This window comes from Nyctibius grandis, chromosome 22, assembly GCF_013368605.1.
Source record: "Nyctibius grandis isolate bNycGra1 chromosome 22, bNycGra1.pri, whole genome shotgun sequence".
Classification (NCBI taxonomy): domain Eukaryota; kingdom Metazoa; phylum Chordata; class Aves; order Nyctibiiformes; family Nyctibiidae; genus Nyctibius; species Nyctibius grandis.
Window position 1 is genome coordinate 7114043 of NC_090679.1, and position 19745 is coordinate 7133787.

A 19745-nucleotide genomic window follows, 5' to 3' on the forward strand; every position below is an offset into this window, starting at 1 on the left:
GCGGAGGGAACAGCGTCCCCGCAGTAAGTCACAGACCCAGCCAGAAGCATCATTTAATAATCTCCCAATTTAATCATGCCTTGACAAAAGTTCTCTCGCCTGGTTGCGCCCTGCCACAGCACCCAAAATCCCACCCCACCCCACTAGCCCCATCCCACGCACCTCAGGCCATGCACACCCAGGGGTTTCCCTCCCGTAATAAAAATCCCATCCCCAAGAAGCCGGGGGATGTCCCGGTGCCAACCTGCCGTGCTCTCCATCCTCAGCCGCTCTCGGCGTGCCCCTCGGGGGTCCTTGCCCTCTGCCTGCTCCTCTCTGAGACCCCCCTCTCTCGCAGGGGGTTTGGGCAGCCTGCCTCCAGCGCAGCATCCTTCGCCCCCAGTCTCCTGCCCGCGGGAAGCGATGGGGCAGGAGAACAGGCTCTTGCCAAACACCGATTTCAGCTCATTTGTCTTCCGAGCCTTTGGGCCGGTCTACCTGCTCCTTTCATCCTTTCTTCTTTCCAGCTCACAGGGAACAGATTTTTGCCGCCGGCGTCACCCGCGGCACCGCCCCGGCCCCGTCCCTCGCCAGCTCTGGGTGAGGTTCAGGTTTTTCCCCAGTTCCCCATGGCTGGTTTTTGTACACAGCAATTTTCCACCCGCCTTTTGTTCTCCACCTGCCTGGCACTGCCTCCCTGCCCCCGATCCCTGCCAACCCCAGCGGGTCATTTTCGAAGGCTGCCAGCAGTCAGGAGGACCTGGTGGGGTTGGGACCTGGGGGGCTGCTCCCAGGAAGAGAGTTCCATCAAGGTGTGGGTGCCCCACGGGGACCCCACTGCCCCGTCCCCTGTGCCCTCGGTGGGTGGGCTGCGGGATGGGGAAGGGGAGCCATGGCTGGCGCCCGTGCCTGCGCCCTCATGCTCGCTGCACCCCAATCCTGCCAGCGCCCACAGCTGGGATGTGGGGCAGGGGGGGAAAGAGGGCTGCACCCACATTGTGGGGATGGGAGGTGAGGGGCGGCTGGAGAGTGGCTAGAGGCAGCTGGGGGTCATTGGGGGCAAGTGAGGGTAACTGGTGAGCAGCTGGGGGTGACTGGTGAGCAGCTGGGGGTATCTAGGGGGCAGTTGGGGGTGCCTGGAGGCAGCTATAGAGTTACAGGAGAGAATCCAGTGGGCAGCTGGGAGCAGCTGGGAGTAACTGGGATCAGCTGGAAGTAACTTGGGACAGCTGGGGGTGACTGGGGGACAGTGGGGGGGCAGCAAGGAGTGACTGGGATGAATCTCAAAGTAACTGGGGAGAAGTTGGGGGTGACTGGGGGCAGCTACAAGGTTACAGGAGAGAATCCACTGGGCAGCTGGGATCAGCCGGGAGTAACTGGGGACAGCTGGTGGTGCCTGGGGGGCATCTGGGGGACAGCAAGGAGTGACTGGGGTGTGACTTGAAGTAACTGGGGAGAAGTTGGGGGTGACTGGGGGCAGCTGGGGGGCAGTAAGGACTGACTGGGGTGTGACTCGAAGTAACTGGGGAGAAGCTGGGGGTGACTGGGGGCAGCTACAGAGTAACAGGAGAGAATCCAGTGGGCAGCTGGGATCAGCCGGGAGTAACTGGGGACAGCTGGGGGTGACTGGGAACAGCTGGGAGTAACTGGGGACAGCTGGGGGTGCCTGGGGGCAGCTACAAGGTTACAGCAGAGAATCCAGTGGGCAGCTGGAATCAGCTGGGAGTAACTGGGGACAGCTGGGGGTGACTGGGGACAGCTGGAGGTGACTGGGGACAGCTGGGGGTGCCTGGGGCGGGCGGTAGGACCGCGGGGCCGCCGCAGCCACGATGGCCCCGCCCCCGGGCCCGCCCCCGACGCCGTGCGTCGCGCGCTCTCGGCGGCGCTCTGGTAGACGTGAGCGCACGGCGCCGTCGCGGCGTGATGACGTCAGCGGGAGCGCGCGGCGGCGGCGGGTGGCGGCGTCTCCGCCATGTCGAAGACCGTGGCCTATTTCTACGACCCGGACGTGGGCAACTTCCACTACGGTGCGGGCTGGGGCGGCGGCGGGGCCCCGGGAGAGGCGGGGGGGGGGCACGGCCCGGCCCGGCCCGGCCCGGCCCTGGCTCGCCGGCGCGGCCTGGGGCCGGTCCCTCCTCACGCCGGGCCTGGCGGGGGGTGGCTCGGCGGGGCCCGGCCCCGGGGGTGGGGGGCGGCTGGTGTTCCCCCCCGCAATGACTCCCGGTGTCGTTTCCCTTCCAGGAGCGGGGCACCCCATGAAGCCGCATCGCCTGGCGCTGACCCACAGCCTGGTCCTGCACTACGGGCTCTACAAGAAGATGATCGTAAGCGACGCTTCTCCTGGGGTTCTAACGGGGAAGGGGGGGAAGGGGCGGGGGAAGAGGGAGCTGCGGGTGGCAGCTTTGGGCAGGCAGCCCTCAGAGGGGGGGGGTTTAGGCTTCTACACATTGGAAAGGCGCTGCAGACCTGTGCGCTGTCCTGCTGGCTCCGGTCGTGGCCTCCATGTTAAGGCTTGGCCCACGTTAGTAGGTTCTTTGCAGCTTTCTTGTGTCGTTGCTTGTCCTTCAACTCCGCTTTTGGCTCAGTGGGTAGCAGGGCTGTTGCAGATACGGCTTTCAGTACACTCTGGCATTCTCATCAACCTGAGCCCCCACCATACTGCCCAGAGCTGATTCAAACTCAAAGGGAAGGGCGTCATCGTTGGTTGTCACACTGGTGTGTACAGTGCCGTGCCTGCAGCTGCAGCAGTGACCCTGGGGACCACACATGAATTTTGTGTTTGTAGCAGCTTCTTAGGATGGACCCAGTCACCCCTGTGGACTGCAGGATTGTAGAATAGTAAAGCTGAAAAAAAAAAAACCCTCAAGAGGTTCACTAACACCTTGATCCCTTCACGGGGTTCACTAATCCCATCTCGTACCTCATCAGAGATTGTCCAACTTGCTCTTCAAAGCCTGATGCCCAACGGGCTCAAAGAGTCTAGTCCAGTACGCTCCAGTTGTTACTGTTAGATTTTTCTCTTCCTGAAATCTGTGTAAACCTGCTAAAACATGATCAGCATGTAGCGATAATCAAGAAGAAAAGGTAAATCATTTGAGAAATGAGCTAGTTTGGGGATAATGCAATATCACTGTGACGGTGTGGTGCCCGTCTTTTGGAGTATTGTATTTCACCTGGTGCAGGCAGGTTTCAGCCGTGCTCTTTTCCCTGGAATCCTTCACTTTTCTGCCTGTTTTCACGGTGCAGAACAAATGAAAAGCTCTCAGGAGTGCAGGGCGTGTAACTTAACGCCTCCCAATACAAGATCGAGGCAGGAATGGTAAAAGTCTTCTGCCATCCTGCCCCTTTTGAGATGGCTTTTGCCCGTTTTGACGTGCAGAACGTGCCACCTGCAGCCGCTGATCGTTTGGGAGCAACTTCTCTTGTCTCCTGTTGGCTTGTTCTTGCTTTCAGCGTGGTGGGATTGCTTCTGAGCTGTTTTGGACCGTTGAGCGATTTAATTCCCGGGCTGACTGGTGTGGTTCCAGGTCCTGATATCTGATCCAGAGGCCAGGTGTAGCTGCAGCCTATTGTCTCTGCAGCCTGTGATCTGTTTGCTGTGCCCTGGGGAAAGGCCCCTACCCAGAATGTTATTCTGAAGGTTGTAGGCTACAGCTCCAGGTGCTTCTGGTTTTATGTACATGTATGTATGGATTTATATGTGTACATATATGGACATATGTGCATTTACAATGTCTTTTCATGGGAATTACCTCATTAGAAGAGGTGAAGAGCACTTCTGTCGTAGTCATCATTGTGCATCGCTAGCAAACAGGGAGGGGAGGGGAGAGAGGGCACAAAACTCATTGCTCTGATCTACGAGGGATGTTGTGACCGGTAGTCTACAACTACCTGAAGGGAGGTTGTAGTGAAGTGGGAGTCGGCCTCTTCTCCCAGGCAACCAGCCATAGGACAAGAGGACACAGCCTCAAGCTTCGCCAGGGGAGGTTCAGGTTGGACATTAGGAAGCATTTCTTCTCAGCAAGGGTCATTAGCCATTGGAAGGGGCTGCCCAGGGAGGTGGTGGAGTCACCATCTCTGGAGGGGTTTAAGAAAAGCCTGGACATGGCCCTTCGTGCCCTGGTCTAGTTGCCATGGTGGTGTCAGGGCAATGGTTGGACTCGATGATCCCAGGGGGCTCTTCCAGCCTGGTTGATTCTGTGATTCTGTGACTTTCCCCTGTCCTTCCTCTTTATGCTTGTGCAGCCCATGTGTGTTCCTCACCCTTCTGTAACCGGGCTCTGCTCTGTGTGACCCTTGGCAGACCACCTGCTTCCCCTGTGAGCCTGAACTGGATGATTCTGGAGGTTACTCGAAGGCACATGCTCTCAAAATGGTTTTAGAACTCAACTGTAGGTTGTTGCTTGCAATTGTAGATGGCTGCAAGTAACTGGTGGTAGGGTCGGGCTTCTTGTGAGGCTGCGGAGAAGAAAGTGGGATCAGCTTGTCTCAGTGATGTGTTTTCACATCTGCAGCGTGCTTTAGGGGTAAATTGTGAGGTGTTGTGAAAACACGGGGATCGTGCAAAGCTGTCAGACAGAAACGTGCAAATTCCAGCCCCTTTCCAGCTAGACCAGGCCCTTCTCCAGCCTGTGATGAGCTTCTCCAGGCTCCTTCATCCCCACTGTTAAACGTTAAGCAGAACTATAACCAACTCTGACTGCGCCCTTAAAGACCTGACTAAATATTTAGTTATTGTGATACCAAAAAAAAACAAAGCCTGTCCTTAAAGCTCAGTTCTCAGGCACTTGAGAATCGGGCGATGTTGAAATTAAAGTTGTGTCACTGTGAGCACAAAAGAGCAGGATTAGACCAGTGGCTTTAATTCTGGTGTGTTTACAGTGTCTTCATAGAACCATAGAATGGTTTGGGTTGGAAGGGACCTCAAAGCCCATCCAGTTCCAACCCCCTGTCACGGGCAGGGACACCTTCCACCAGCCCAGGTTGCTCCAAGCCCCATCCAACCTGGCCTTGAACACTGCCAGGGAGGGGGCAGCCACAGCTTCTCTGGGCAACCTGGGCCAGGGTCTCACCACCCTCACAGGAAAGAATCTTTTCCTGTGAAGAAATTCTTCTCCACTCTGTGGGCAGGACAAGGTGCAAAATTCTTGCGAGCGTGCTGGCAATACGGTTTTCCTGCTCTTTATTTTTTAGGGCAAAGTCTGAACAGCCCAAACCGATGCAAGTGGGGCAGAGGGAGAAGGTAGATCTGGGCTGCTTTGTGCCTGCCCATCCATGCTGCACAGCTTTGTCATTATCTCTAGCGCTCTACGAGCGCCTGGTGTTTGACACGGGCTCAAGTTCAAGCTCTTCCACTGCTGGTGTATCTGCTTCTGTGGTGAGAGACTTGCAGGTTGGGCAAAAGCAAACAGAAAATAAGCTGTCCCAAAACTAAAGCACAATATCAGTTTTTGAAGGATGGGGCTCAAATGGACCAGTGGAACGGTTTCTTGATGCAATATATAAAATTAATTTGGTGTGTTTAAACATTAGAAAAGCTTCCCTGTGTAATTAATATGATTCCCTACTAAAATCGCATCCAGCTGTGGTGACCTGCTGTGTGCTCGCAGGGGGATGCAGCTGGGGTACACTCAGGGCACGTGGAATCTTTGCAGAATTTATTTTTCAGATTTTTACTGTAAATGTGTGAATTTCAGTGAATAACTGACCTAGAGTTGGGATCTTTCTTGCAGAAAGAGCAAAAAGCACATTCTGACATAACAGTTCTAAATGTCAAATGCACATCTGAGGGAGGCAGCAGGCAGAGCTGTACACCTTGCCACACTTTTAGTCTTGAAAGCCCTTTTTGGGGGGTTATATTTGCCACAAGATGCCATCGTGAAGCTGAAAACTGCTGAAGGAAACTTCATCCTGAGCACTCAGTGACTGGCAAAGTTACGAGCAAATAAAAGTGAGGATTATGGTCAGTTGTGACTAGAAAAGGTCCCGTTGACTTTGTGGTGTGGTTACACTGTTATCCCTCTCTGCCTCCCCCAAAGAACAGGCCGCTGTCCTGCCAAGCTGGGTTCACCTCTTCGCACCTTCCCCAGCTCATCTGTGCCTGCGGTGCACAAGAACACGGTGAACCGAGGACCAGCGTTGCTGAAAGAGGGGGGGGGTTGTCCTGCTGCTCACCTTCCCCACTCCTCTGCTGCATCTTCCTGCAGTGATTGGACTCGATGATCCCAGAGGTCTCTTCCAACCTGATTGATTCTGTGATTCCTGCTGCCTTTCTCGTGCTGCGTCTGGAAGCTCTTGGATCCCTGCGCAGACTGAGGCAACTCAGTAACTGGGAGAGTTTTTGTAGAATCACAGACTGGTTTGGGTGGGAAGGGACCTTAAAGATCATCTAGTTCCAACCCCCTGCCACGGGCAGGGACACCTTCCACCAGACCAGGTTGCTCCAAGCCCCATCCAACCTGGCCTTGAACACTGCCAGGGAGGGGGAGCTATTTCTTCTCTGTGACAATGCCTTAGCGTTGATTTTGGTCGTGTTTGATTTAATCGGCCGTCTGGGTTCCTGGCCAGGTACCTGTGCAGAGCCCTCGCGGGGAATGGGTCTTGCCTTCACCCTTAGCTGCTGCGCTAACGGCTGGTGCTTGTGAGTCGCCTCATCCTCCTTGTTTGAGTTGTCAGAGGCAGCAGCCTCCAAGAAACACCAAACCCCACAGATCCGTGTGGAAACCACCGTCCTACGTGCAGATCAGTTCAGGACAGGGGACGGTACATCTGTTAGGGTATATTCTGTCTGAAAATTCACGTGTTTCCCGCGTGGAATGAGTGCCTTGGTGCAGTTGCCCTGATAAATTTTCCCTTTGGAGACAACCTCGTGCATCTTACTATTTTTGTCCTGTTCCATTTTTTTCTATAAAGTGTATGCCTTAATTAAGAGAAATTGGGAAACACAAAAAAGATCTTGTATTGATTTCAGTGCAACATTAATTTCCTCTCACCAGGTACGTGGCGTTAATTTTTAACTCCCTGTTACGTTGAGGTGCCAAACTGGCAAGCCTGTATTATCACGAGATCTTTTGATTTGGATCCATCCAGTTCCTTGACCATTTTTCGCCGGCTTTCCAAAGGAAACAAAGCTTTTGCAACTCTTCTGTCTGTGAGCTTTCTCCAAACAACTTTTGAACCTATCAGCCCATTACAGGCAAATCTGACAGCGGGACCAAAGCCACCCCTATATCAAGGTCTTAAAATTGTATGAGGTGGCTGAGGTGGTGGCCAAGGTGGTGGCTGAGCAGGGAGGAAAAAGCTGTAGTTTGAACTCGGCTCTTTTGTTCTGTCGCCTTGCCCAAGACGGTGGGGGTGTGCAGCGGGGGTGGAGGGGATCAGAGCGTAGGTGGCAAGAGCTGCAGTTCTCATGAGAGGGAGGAGATGGGTTTATGGCTGAAGGAGGTTTCTTACAGCCAAAGCAAACGCGAGTGTGGATGGGAAATAAGCCTTGCCTTTCTCTCTTGAAGGTTTTCAAACCATACCAGGCGTCCCAGCATGACATGTGCCGGTTCCACTCCGAGGACTACATAGACTTCCTGCAGAGAGTGAGTCCCAACAACATGCAGGGCTTCACCAAGAGCCTCAACGCCTTCAACGTGGGCGATGACTGGTGAGTGGTGATTCTGACCTACGAGGAATGGCTCTGACCTACGAGGAATGGCTGAGGGAGCTGGGGGTGTTTAGCCTGGAGAAGAGGAGGCTCAGAGGTGACCTTATTGCAGTCTACAACTACCTGAAGGGAGGTTGTAGTGAAGTGGGAGTCGGCCTCTTCTCCCGGGCAGCTAGCGATAGGACAAGAGGACACAGCCTCAAGCTTTGCCAGGGGAGGTTCAGGTTGGACATTAGGAAGCATTTCTTCTCAGCAAGGGTCATTAGCCATTGGAAGGGGCTGCCCAGGGAGGTGGTGGAGTCACCATCTCTGGAGGTGTTTAAGAAAAGCCTGGACATGGCACTTAGTGCCCTGGTCTAGTTGCCATGGTGGTGTCAGGGCAATGGTTGGACTCGATGATCCCAGAGGGCTCTTCCAACCTGGTTGATTCTCTGAGTGCTCTGCGCCTCCTGAGAACCCACAGTCGGAAGGGGGGAGCCTGCATTGCTCGTGGCCAGAGAGCTCTGTCAGGATGTCCCATTTCTTATTTGTTTTTAAACAGAATGAGGTGCCTCTCCCTCCTGTTTGTATTACTGGAACCTCCTTGATTCCTTTCCCTTCTTAGATCTTGCAATCCTTTTTAGAGCTGTGTTTAGGCTGTAAGCTTGTTGGGTTAGAGATTGTATCTCTGCTTATTCTTGCAGAGCCTCCAGTTCTTTGTGAAAGTGCCAACTATTTTTTTAAATAATTGCCTGTCATTTTAGCTACCTTAATATGTGCATGTTTGTCACGGTTTAAAGCTGGGCTGGCTATTAAACTGGTGGCAGACACTCTCTGTTAACCCTCCTACCCCACCCAGAAGGGGAAGGTAAAGAGAAAAGGGAGAGAGACTTGTGGGTTGGAAAGTTAAAACAGTTCTGATAAACTATAATAATGAAAAGAGTATAAGAATAATAATGGAAATAATTAAATATATATAAATATATACAAAACCAAGATGGAGCTCCCCTGCTGACAGTCATGTCACACCCAGTGCTGCAGGGCAGGCTCTGGGAAGGCCCAGGCTGGGCCCAGCAGTGGACGGGAACTGGATTCAGGGATGCACAGATTGGGGGCAGCAGGAAAACGGACAGAGTCCTCTTGGGACACTGGCCATGGCAGGAAGAGAGCGAGACCCTCGTGATCCCCCTGCTTTGTACTGGGGATGACGTGTATGGGATGGAATACCCTCGTTGGTCAATTTTGGGTCACCTGCCCTGTCCGGTCCTCCCTGCAGGTGCGACCTGCGGCTCTTCACTCGTAAGCAGTGAGGAATTCAGCAGTGACCTTGGTTTTTCTAAGAATAAGCACAGCAAGAGCCTTTCTGCATAACCTCCCTACCGCTGCCTCAGTGATAACTACAAACTTCGAGCGTTATCAGTCGTGGAAGCAGACACTGTCTGCAAAACATGCAGTTAGTGTCAGAAAGTGCAGTTACTTAGAAGAGACTGAGCTGAAAGTAAAAATCACTGCAAGGGAAATTGGTCTGTTTTAGACCAAACCAGGACAATGTTAAATTCAAGACAGCTTTGAGAGCCTGATTTTCACGTAGAGCTAAGGAGATGCTCGTGCTTCTGCACAAAACTACATGAGATCTTGTTGAGAATATTCAATTCCAGTCTTTAATGCTCGTGAGAGATGCAACTTGAAAGAAACGTGTGGAAGGGCTCTGTGGGTGACAGTAGCAGGACGTCTTGGCTGGTTCAGGATTATAAGGGCTGTCAGAGTAAGAATGTTCTTATGTATTCTATGGAGGGGAAAGCTGTACTAGCACGAGAGGAGCAGTGTTATCCCAAGCAGCTATTAGTATAGCCTGGTTTTTAATATTTAGGCTGAGAATCAGATGACTGTTCTGTGACCTTGCTGCTCTGATGATCAGAAACCATCTTCTTACCAGAAATGAAAGGGGGAAAAAATGCCCACGGTCTTTAAGCCATTGCTTGTCTACGTATGTGATTTGTGACATGATGCCAGCGAGCTGGTGACGCAGGGGCTCCATGTTCCATGTTTCTGTACTCTCCTGGTGCCTGATCTGGCTCTGCGTGGTGGGATGGATCAGACCTTAGTGCTGTCTGAAGAGCGGCGTTCATCTCTGGGTGCAGTACACCACACGCTGGGCTCCGTGCTGGGATTCAGAGACAGGGCAGGATCTTCCAGGTACAGCCAGGGAGGAGCCAGCGCAGGAGCGGACCAGTCCCCCCCTCTCCTGGTGCAGTGTCTCACATCACATCCTAACTCTGAGTACACAGCAGGACTGTGGGGCAGATGCTGGCACGTGTTGTGAGCTGGGGAGCCTTTTCAGGACTAGCTTGGAAGCTTTGGTGATCATTATCAAATTCCCTGAGTTTCCCATTGTGTTTGTAGCCTGGTTGCGTGCCTGCTGGTACGTAGTGTGTGATAAGCAGGGTCAGAGTGATCCCAAATTAACTCTTTCCCAGAGAATGAGTTTTGGCCTTGCTCAGGTAATGTCCCTGGACGGTTTTATTCCTGGCTTTGCTCTGGAGAAATGGAGAGGACGAGAAGATGTTCTGTGTTTCAATCATGGTTTCTTTTTCAGCCCAGTGTTTCCAGGCCTCTTTGAATTTTGCTCTCGCTATACTGGGGCCTCTCTGCAGGGAGCAACACAGCTGAACAACAAGGTAACTGAGCTGATGTGCTTATCTTTTGAAACAGGGGTGTAAGCCAACCGGTTTTCAGTTCAGGGAGAACCTCATGGATTTGTTTTGTAAAACAACAGCACTGCTGTGCTGCACTGTAAATTCATAGTGCTATAGGACTGCTCAGCATGAGGCCATTCCTCCTACTGTCAGAGGCAACCATTTACTAGATGTTTAATCCAGAGGGAGCCAGAGGATAGTGATGCTGCACGTACTAAAGTCACAAAGTACTCTCGGCGCTGTAGAACAAACCTGGTGTCTTCAGTGAAACTGGCTGCTGGGACACCTTGAGAGTGCTGCTGGGTCTCTGCTATGGCGATGCACTGGATGAGATCCTGCAGAAGGTCTGAAGAAGAGGGTCCCTCAGGAGGGTTTCAAATAAAACCACAGAGGTTTGAGTCTTCTAGAGACCTGGGAAAGGTCTAGAGTGTAAAGGCCAAGTGCAGGAACAAACTGTATGTGCTGGGTGCTCTGCCTGGTGCTGGCTGGAGGGTAGGTGGGACATGGTCTTTTCTGGTCTAGTGGGGAATGTAGAGCACAGGACTAATCCAGTAAGGACACGATGTAACCAAAACTCTGGGCTGTGCTAAAGAGCAAGATGGAGCTGTGGAAAGCCCTCTGTAGGAGGAGGAAAGGACAGAAAGGTGTTTGTGGGCCACAGGGCTGGGCAGGTTGAAGTGGGTGTGCTGGGGAAGTGGGTGCGAGGTTGTTGTTGCCATGTTATCACCTTAAACTAACGTGTCTTTACTTAGATCTGTGATATTGCGATAAACTGGGCAGGGGGCCTGCATCACGCCAAAAAGTTCGAGGTAATGAGGCAAATCTGTGAACTCCTCTGTCTTTTCTGAGGCCCAGGCTCTGTGTTGATCCCGTTCTAATGCTGTTTGGTTTTCTCTTGCAGGCTTCCGGGTTCTGTTACGTTAACGACATAGTTATTGGCATCCTGGAGCTGCTCAAGTAAGGACGTGGGGCAAGCGCGGTGCTGTCCTGGCTGGCGCATGGCTTCCGTCTGCTGCTTCACTGCGCTCTGTTTCCCTCAGTCGTTTGCCTTTCTAGGGTCCAGGAAGGCCAATAACTTGACTTTTGGCCTGGCTTCTTCTTTGGGCACAAGGAGGGCTTGAGAATTGGAATATCTGACTCCAGTTGTGTTGCATGCAGCTGAAGTGATACAGAAAAGTTCTTCAATTCCTTTTCTGTGAAATACTCATTTCAGGCTCTCCTGAGTCTCAGCATTTTTGCCACCCTGAGCCTTTTGTAGGTAAATGCAAATTATGGCTGACTGAAAACAGTTAAATTACTGGAATCTTTCTTGATTTGCTTGAGTGGCTTAAGAACGGGACTTGAGCAACCCATGGATGATCAAAGGACACTCACTTTGAGTAGAAAAGAGTCAGGTTGTTTTCTTTTCTTTTTTTTTTTTCAAAACGAAAAACAAATTCAGAATGGGAGGAAGAGTTACAGAAACGCCTTCCATTTCTTGGATTAATCTGTGATTTTTTTTTCCCTACTCTCAGATGCCCTCCTTGTCACTGAATCTGAGACAAGATGTTATGGCATTAAAAAAGATTTGGGGTTGACCAGACGATAGTTACATGGGTGGTGGCAAGCTTACTTGCTCTCAAAGTCAGATTTACAGGATGTACTGGGGTTTCTTGTACCTCCTTCCTCTCTGCCTGTCTTCCCTGCTCTGTGTTCGGAACCTCAGGTCTTCACTGTGTATCTCTGGGGGTCTCGTGAGACACCCCCTGCAGAGCTGCATCCAGCTCTGGGGACCCCAACAGAAGAAGGACACGGAGCTGTTGGAGCGAGTCCAGAGGAGGCCACGGAGCTGCTCAGAGGGCTGGAGCCCCTCTGCTCTGGAGACAGGCTGAGAGAGTTGGGGCTGTTCAGCCTGGAGAAGAGAAGGCTCCGGGGAGACCTTCTAGCACCTTCCAGTGCCTGAAGGGGCTACAGGAAAGCTGGAGAGGGGCTTTTTACAAGGGCATGGAGTGACAGGACGAGGGGGAACGGTTTTAAACTGAAAGAGGGGAGATTGAGATTAGATCTTAGGAAGAAATTCTTTGCTGTGAGGGTGGTGAGACCCTGGCCCAGGCTGCCCAGAGCAGCTGTGGCTGCCCCCTCCCTGGCAGTGTTCAAGGGCAGGTTGGATGGGGCTTGGAGCAACCTGGTCTGGTGGAAGGTGTCCCTGCCTGTGGCAGGGGGTTGGAACTGGATGATCTTTAAGGTCCCTTCCAACCCAAACCAGTCTGTGATTCTGTGACTCTGCCCACCCATTTTCTAGTCTCACGTGAGTCCCATGTGCCAGAGGCTTTGAATACAGCCCAGTTACCCCTCACAGGAGATCATAATATGTCCCTATTCTTTTGTTCCCTGTTCTCAGGAGCCATTTCTGCAGCAGGTGGCTGCATGCTTGAGTTTTCTTCCCACCATGGGAGTACTGCGGTGCCTCTGCTCTTCGAAGGTCCCTTTCTCCCTTTAGCAGTGTGTATGCATCCCCTTTTTCTCCTTGCTGTCATTTGTCTACAGGATGAATAATCTGTGCTGTCTTAAATAGTTTATGTCTGTCTTGGGAGGCTGAGGCAAGGCACTGGTCTGCTAATCAGCACGGATCAGCACCATCAACCGGTTTGAGCAGATCACTGCAGACGTGCTTAAAGCCGCGGTTCCAACGCAGATGGCACAAACCACATGCTCCTCCTCTCTGCTTCGATGTTGTCTCGTTTTTTCAGGTCCCTCCCCAGTCCCCTAGGGTTTGGGCACGGATGCTCGTTGGGGACTGACCAGATGCAGTATTTCCTTGTGAAAAGTTGAAGTTCTCTCCAGCTGAGCGGGCAGTTCTAGAGCTGACAGGCAGGGATGGCTTCGGGCTGTGTCTGCAGTGCTCGACAGCACATCAGCTTTGACCATTACACCAAGGCATTTACTTGTGATGATCTCCCTTCTTCACCCTCTCTCTGTGACCCAGCAGGCTGCTTCTCCAGTAAATTTAGTCCAGCCTGGTGTTCTTGGTGCTGGCTAGCTGGGACATAGGGCTGCCAGCAGAGGAAACAAAACCCCACCATCTTCTAACCCCCATGTGGTTAAAATAGGTTCTCTTTATCATATACTTCACAAGATATTTCTGGCCCAATATAAAAACCTTTTATTCTAGTATCTATTTCCAAGCACCTCAGAAGATGTTTTAGTGATGAGTGACTGTATACAATGTCTCGTACCTAAACCATTTGATAAGCCTCAGGTGGGGCAGGCAAGTTGTTTGGGCAAGTGGACTCACAGGTAGATGGTGTTTTCAGAGTACTAGGGGATGCTGAGGCCTGTGGGGAACAGCGAGGTTGGCTGCAGTGCAGACAGCAATGCTGTTTTTCCTCTCTTCAATAGATACCACCCACGTGTTCTGTACATTGATATCGATATCCATCACGGAGACGGCGTGCAGGAGGCTTTCTACTTGACGGACCGTGTCATGACAGTGTCGTTTCATAAATACGGGAACTATTTCTTTCCGGGTACAGGTATGTATTTCCCCTTGTAGTGTGAACCTGGCCTGGCTTCAGAATCCTGTGAAAGCTCTGCTATGAAAGTATAAAAGCACGAAATCAGAGCTGCACGGAGAAGTGATGGAAGAAAGGGTGTGTAAAAGCAATTAGAGAGGAACAGAAGTATAGTTATTTGTAAGAAAGAGGGATCCTGTCTAGGGTAAGAGATCTCAACCCAGACCAGATCTGGCCTTTCCCCACCCCTGAGTCTCAGAGCTGTTGTGACTGTCCTGTCTTTCCCTGGCCAGGTGACATGTATGAAGTTGGCGCAGAGAGCGGTCGTTACTACTGTCTCAACGTGCCTCTACGAGATGGCATCGATGACCAAAGTAGGTGTTCCCTGCCCTTTCCCCTTGCCCAGGCGTCTGCTCATCCTTCTGCTCCAGAGCCATGACAAATCTTCTCTTCCTCCCCAAAGGTTACAAACATCTCTTCCAGCCAGTCATTAACCAGGTGGTAGATTACTATCAGCCCACCTGCATTGTACTACAGGTAAGAAAATAAGCCTGTGTGCACATGTCCATCCCTTTCAGAGGCTGCATTGCTATTGATGTGTTACCTTCTGTTCGGTTGGTGTGGTCTAGCTGAGCTGCTGTCTGCACCCTCTGGTGAATGAGGGTGGCCAAGGGGTGGGGGTGCTGGTGTGTGACTGGAAAGCAATGCCTCCAGAGCCAAAATTCAGTTATTCTCTTTCTGTTCCCCAGTGCGGTGCTGATTCTCTGGGTTGCGACCGTTTGGGTTGTTTTAACCTCAGTATAAGAGGACATGGGTGAGTACAGCGGGGCTGGGGCAGAGCAGGTAGTTAAAACACTGTCCTTTAGTCCGAAGGGCTCTAAGGAGTCCTCTGCTGGGAGGCTTGAGCTTTGACTTTGGCCTTCCAGCAGCACTAGCAGGTTTTGGGGTGTTTTTAACTCTTGTGTGACAGGAGGGAGTCTCAGATTGAGGCTTTGTACAAGGCCCTGCAGAGCGGTGATTCAGACGGTGACACATGGTTCGGGCTCCCTGGGTGGACGCCCTGAACTCCAGGTGTATCACACCAGCTGTGGTGGTGCTCAAACGCACGGTGGCATTTCTGGCGCGTGAAGAGACCTGGGGGTGCTGATCGACAACCGGCTAAACGTGAGCCAGCAGTGTGCCCAGGTGGCCAAGAAGGCCAATGGCATCCTGGCCTCTATTAGGAATAGTGTAGCCAGCTGGTCTGGGGAAGTGATCGTCCCTCTGTACTGGGCACTGGTGAGGCCGCACCTTGAATCCTGTGTCCAGTTCTGGGCCCCGCACTTCAAGAGAGATGTTGAGGTGTTGGAGCGAGTCCAGAGGAGGGCGACCAAGCTGGTGAAGGGTCTGGAGGGTCTGACCCACGAGGAATGGCTGAGGGAGCTGGCGATGTTTAGCCTGGAGAAGAGGAGGCTCAGAGGTGACCTTATTGCAGTCTACAACTACCTGAAGGGAGGTTGTAGTGAAGTGGCAGTCGGCCTCTTCTCCCAGGCAACCAGCGCTAGGACAAGAGGACACAGCCTCAAGCTTCGCCAGGGGAGGTTCAGGTTGGACATTAGGAAGCATTTCTTCTCAGCAAGGGTCATTAGCCATTGGAAGGGGCTGCCCAGGGAGGTGGTGGAGTCCCCATCTCTGGAGGGGTTTAAGACAAGACTGGACATGGCACTTGGTGCCATGGTCTGGTTGCCATGGTGGTGTCAGGGCAATGGTTGGACTCGATGATCCCAGAGGGCTCTTCCAACCTCATTGATTCTGTGAGTCTGTGTAATGTGAGCTGCAGTTAACAGCTCTGACGTTTTTTGTTTGGGGTTTCTAGGGAGTGCGTCGAGTACGTAAAGAGCTTCAACATCCCCTTGCTGGTACTGGGAGGAGGTGGTTACACAGTCCGCAACGTGGCACGGTGCTGGTGAGTCTCTTCTGTGCTTGTTGAAGGTCCCTGGTTAAGCAGTTGCTGTGGGCTTTGTCCCTGCACGCGCCATGTAGGTTTTCCTGGACTGAGCTCATCTTACTCCATGTTTTCAGGACTTACGAAACGTCGTTACTTGTAGATGAAGCAATCAGTGAAGAGCTCCCATACAGTGGTAAGTTGGAGTTCCTTTTTTTTCCTCATTAGCTGAGCTAATTTGTTATATCAACTGCAGAATTAACACTTCTATTCTGCATTGACCAGATAAGACCAGGGGCCAAAGTGACAGCACTTTCTGATCTTACAGATGGCCTTGGTCTCCTTCTACCTCCCACTTGTAGGCTTTGCTGGGCAGACACGCCGTTACTGTGCCATGTATCATTTAATTTCCTAGTCAGTGACCTGAGAGTTAATTTTGCTCACTATGTTTCATACAATTCCTTGTGGTTGCAGAGCTGGACATCACTGTGCTTTTTAGGGTCTGGTCACCCCTAGCGCGGTGGGACGGTGAGCTCCTCTTCTCTGCGGAGCAGAGCAGCTGGTGGCTGGGCTCCCTGGCCTCTGTGCTGTAACTCTCTTGTTCCATCACAGAGTACTTTGAATACTTTGCGCCAGACTTCACCCTTCATCCTGACGTCAGTACAAGGATTGAAAATCAGAACTCCAGGCAGGTGAGTGCTTGCAGCCCCACTGCAGTGTTCAGCTGTGTGCCCCCAAAACCCTGTGGTTGATACTCTGTCCTATGAAACCAGATGGAGTCCAGGAAAGGAACCCTTGCAGGGCAGAAAGCTGACTAAGAACAAGCAGAGCCTTTCCTCTGGGATGTGAGAAAGTCTCATGGGTTTTCTCACTGTTTTCTATGACTCAGTGATTAAATTAACTCCCACCTCCTCTGCTCAGATAAATAGCTTTTTGCACAAGTTTGTTTCTCATGGCCCCACACAGAAGATGCAGGCAGGTAGCAGTGCTGACAGTTGTGGCTCTGTCACAGATCAGCCTGCCAGATCCCACTGGTGATCCCTCTCTGTTTTCCTATGTAGTACTTGGATCAGATCAGGCAGACGATATTTGAGAATCTGAAAATGTTGAACCATGCTCCCAGCGTGCAGATCCACGACGTCCCTTCAGACTTGCTCAGCTACGATCGCACAGATGAGCCTGATCCAGAGGAAAGAGGCTCTGAGGAAAACTACAGCAGGTACCAGCTCTTGTTCTGGAGAACCAGGCTTCCCTTTCCATCCCTACTAGGGTGGGCAGGTGATATACTGGAGACCGTTTGTTTCCTATAACAGTTACTAAGCCACTTTGGAGTCCCTGGTTTTATCCAGGGAGCCCCTCTCTAGAAATGTGTGGTCTCCTCACATAACATTTCATGGGGTATTAGGGCACAGGGCATCTTCTGACCCGGGCCAGTGTGACCTAGGCATTCTTCTCTGGCCCCAAGGGTGTCAGGGCTCTCCTCGCTGACAGTGATTGTCTTTCCTCCAGGCCTGAAGCTGCCAACGAGTTCTATGACGGTGACCACGATAACGACAAAGAGAGTGACGTTGAGATCTGAGGGCTCTGGTGTGGGGCTCTGGACAATGGGGGGCCCAACACTGGACGTTGGTGCTTGGTGCAGTTAACTGGACTGTGTAGGAGCCAGTTAGCACTTCCTTCGTGTTTGATTGCATGTGGTGGCAGCGGAACCAGCACCACAGCAGGCCTCTGCTACCCGGAGAGGCCGAGAGCAGTGAAATGTGTTCCTTGCTTGCCACCACGTGTCACGGTTCCAGCTGTCACTGCTCTGGGAAATGGAAATCCAAGTAGCTCGTGATTCTCTGCTGTGTACTGCCTGGCGGCCACGGCACTGCCATCAGAGCCTGTCCCGCGCTGGTTTGGTCACCCCCGTAACTCTGCCAGCAAGGTGGGAGCTGGAGCGGTTGTGCCTACAATCTGCCTCTCTTCAGCAGCAACACCTGGTACACCCTGCTCTCCCCAGCCCTCCACTTCGGTACCCAGTCGATCTAAAGCCTGAGTTGCTTCCTGACACCCCTTCTAACCATCTGATGCTCCAGAGCTCAAGGAAAACCATTTGAGAAGTCAAGGCCAGTTGTGGGATGGGGATCAGGAGTGTCCCTGGAGCAGGGAGCAGCTTGATGGAGCAGGTTGAAGAATGTATGCAGAGCACAGTCTTGTTTGTTCCCCCCACACTCAGTTTTGCGTTCACAAACGAGTCCTGCAACACTTGCCAACTTGGACCTAACTTCCCTGTTATCTTTGTTCTTCAAGAGGCTCAAATCACTGTGGAACAGAGGTTTGGCCGCCAAGGTCAGTACATAGTGTGTCTTGCACCTCTAATGTAGCTTCCAGCTGTGTTTTCCAAGTTCGCACTTGTGTGTTGGCAAGAGATTTGGGCTCCTTGCTCGGAGTGGAAACCATTCCCTCTTGATTGTACCCAGGAGATGTTGCTCTGCTCGTGAGTGAGGGAAGCTGCTTCCTCCAAGTCCTGTCTTCTTGCCCTCACACAGCAGAGATTTCTCTTGGCCGTCCCTCAAATCCTAAAATCTGCTGCTCCTTCTGAGTCGTCACCTGGTACCTGTCGTGGTTTGGAGGGCGCTGTTCGGGGAGGCGGGAGGGGTTTAGCCTCTGTACTGTTCTGGTTGTTTACTAATGTCTGTAAACATTAAATGAAGAGGCAGTATTTTTCTTACCTGACCTGTTGTTCGTCTCTTTAATGCTCACACCTTCTTGGCTCCTGTCCTCCCCAGGATTGAGAACATGCCTATCACCCCTGGCAGGGCAGTGTCCTCTGCCGTCAGCCCTGTCTGAATGAACAGAGGGCCTTCAGCTCCTCAAAGTGTGCGCTGGTGAGTTCTCAGCCTCGGTGCACGGTGAGGAGAGACCCCCGAGTTCCCTTACAAGAGGACATGTGGGCTGGTGGATACTGCTGCATGTGCCTCTGATTCCAGTAAAATCTTTGCAGGAAGCTGCAGGGCTGATTCCAGAACCCTTCATGCAGTTGTTTTAAGTATCGTGGTTTCTCTGAGTTGCAGTTTTCATAAGTGGCTGCTCTTTGCAGTCACACTTTCCTAAAGCCCTTGTTGGTGACTATTTTTCTTCATTTTTAGACCTGCCGCTGTCTCCCTCTTCATTCCCCCTCCCCAGGTCCAGGACGCTTGCCCTTTATCAAATAAGCTTGTGCAGGCCTGTGTGGATTGATGTTCCTCTTGGGTCTAGTCTTGGCCCATAAACCTGTGGAAAAATGAGAGAGAGAGAAGAAAAAGAAGCCTTGAACCGAAGGTATCTGCCCTGGGAGGTGAGGGCCAGAGGGAGACCCCGACTTGACCAGCTCTGTTGATGTCTTCACAGGCGATGCCTATTCCTGTGAGGACGTTTACACAACCGCCAGCCCAAGGCTTCAGCTTTGTGGGGAGGAGGAGAAGCTTGGCCACCAGTGAGCTACGGTTCATGTAACTACAGTGTGAAGCAGGCACTAAGTCAGTGTTACTCCCACTAGGTGCCCAGAGAAGTAAGGTAGAAGTAGAGGAGGTGTGGAGGATATAGCACAGCTCCTGTGTGAGGAATGACTTGATGGATGAGGATTATTCAGCTATGGAGTGGGCACTGGGTGAGGTGGACCCTGCTCTGACACCTCTTTGGTCAGCTGGATTTGTTTCTAGTATTCTGTAGCTGAGAAAATGTTCTTTGCAAATCAGAAGACACAAAATGCTGCTCCAGTGACTAGCCAGACTTGGGGAAAAAGACAAGCTTGTATCTGAATAGAAAATAAACTTGGTTTATTCCAGCTTGGCATCTCACCTGGTGTCAGAGAGCTGGCGTGTTCCCTCCCCTGCTGTCATCACCCCCTGGAGCAAAACTGATTTACAGGAGGAATCCAGGCTCCCGCCTTGGGTAGTGTTTGCTTTTGGGGGGAAAAAAGGGGGAATTCCTCCACCTATAATTCTCTCTTACCTGGGAAAATGGCCATGAACTTACCTTGCAACCCTCCCAGCCAATTCTTC

At 52.0% G+C, this 19745-nt stretch overlaps 1 protein-coding gene across 5 annotated transcripts; it reads left to right on the forward strand.

The window, feature by feature from the left end:
• Positions 1-1911: 1911 nt before the first annotated feature.
• HDAC3 (histone deacetylase 3) lies at positions 1912-19617 on the forward strand. 5 transcript variants are annotated; one of them, XR_011049640.1, is made up of 17 exons: positions 1912-2006; positions 2221-2303; positions 7488-7630; positions 10206-10287; positions 11058-11114; positions 11207-11262; positions 13684-13817; positions 14090-14170; positions 14260-14333; positions 14546-14610; positions 15652-15741; positions 15858-15916; positions 16333-16412; positions 16782-16939; positions 17230-18051; positions 19093-19193; positions 19530-19577. XR_011049640.1 is itself a non-coding variant. In XM_068417188.1 (15 exons), exons 1-15 carry the CDS (start codon positions 1952-1954, stop codon positions 17297-17299), a joined length of 1287 nt encoding a protein of 428 aa, XP_068273289.1. In that variant the 5' UTR covers positions 1912-1951; the 3' UTR covers positions 17300-18438. The 5 variants fall into 5 exon arrangements, 2 of the variants coding, with proteins under 2 accessions (XP_068273289.1, XP_068273290.1); XR_011049639.1 differs by having other exon boundaries at positions 19093-19617; XR_011049641.1 differs by lacking the exons at positions 19093-19193; positions 19530-19577 and adding an exon at positions 18492-18521.
• The last annotated feature ends 128 nt before the right edge of the window (positions 19618-19745 follow it).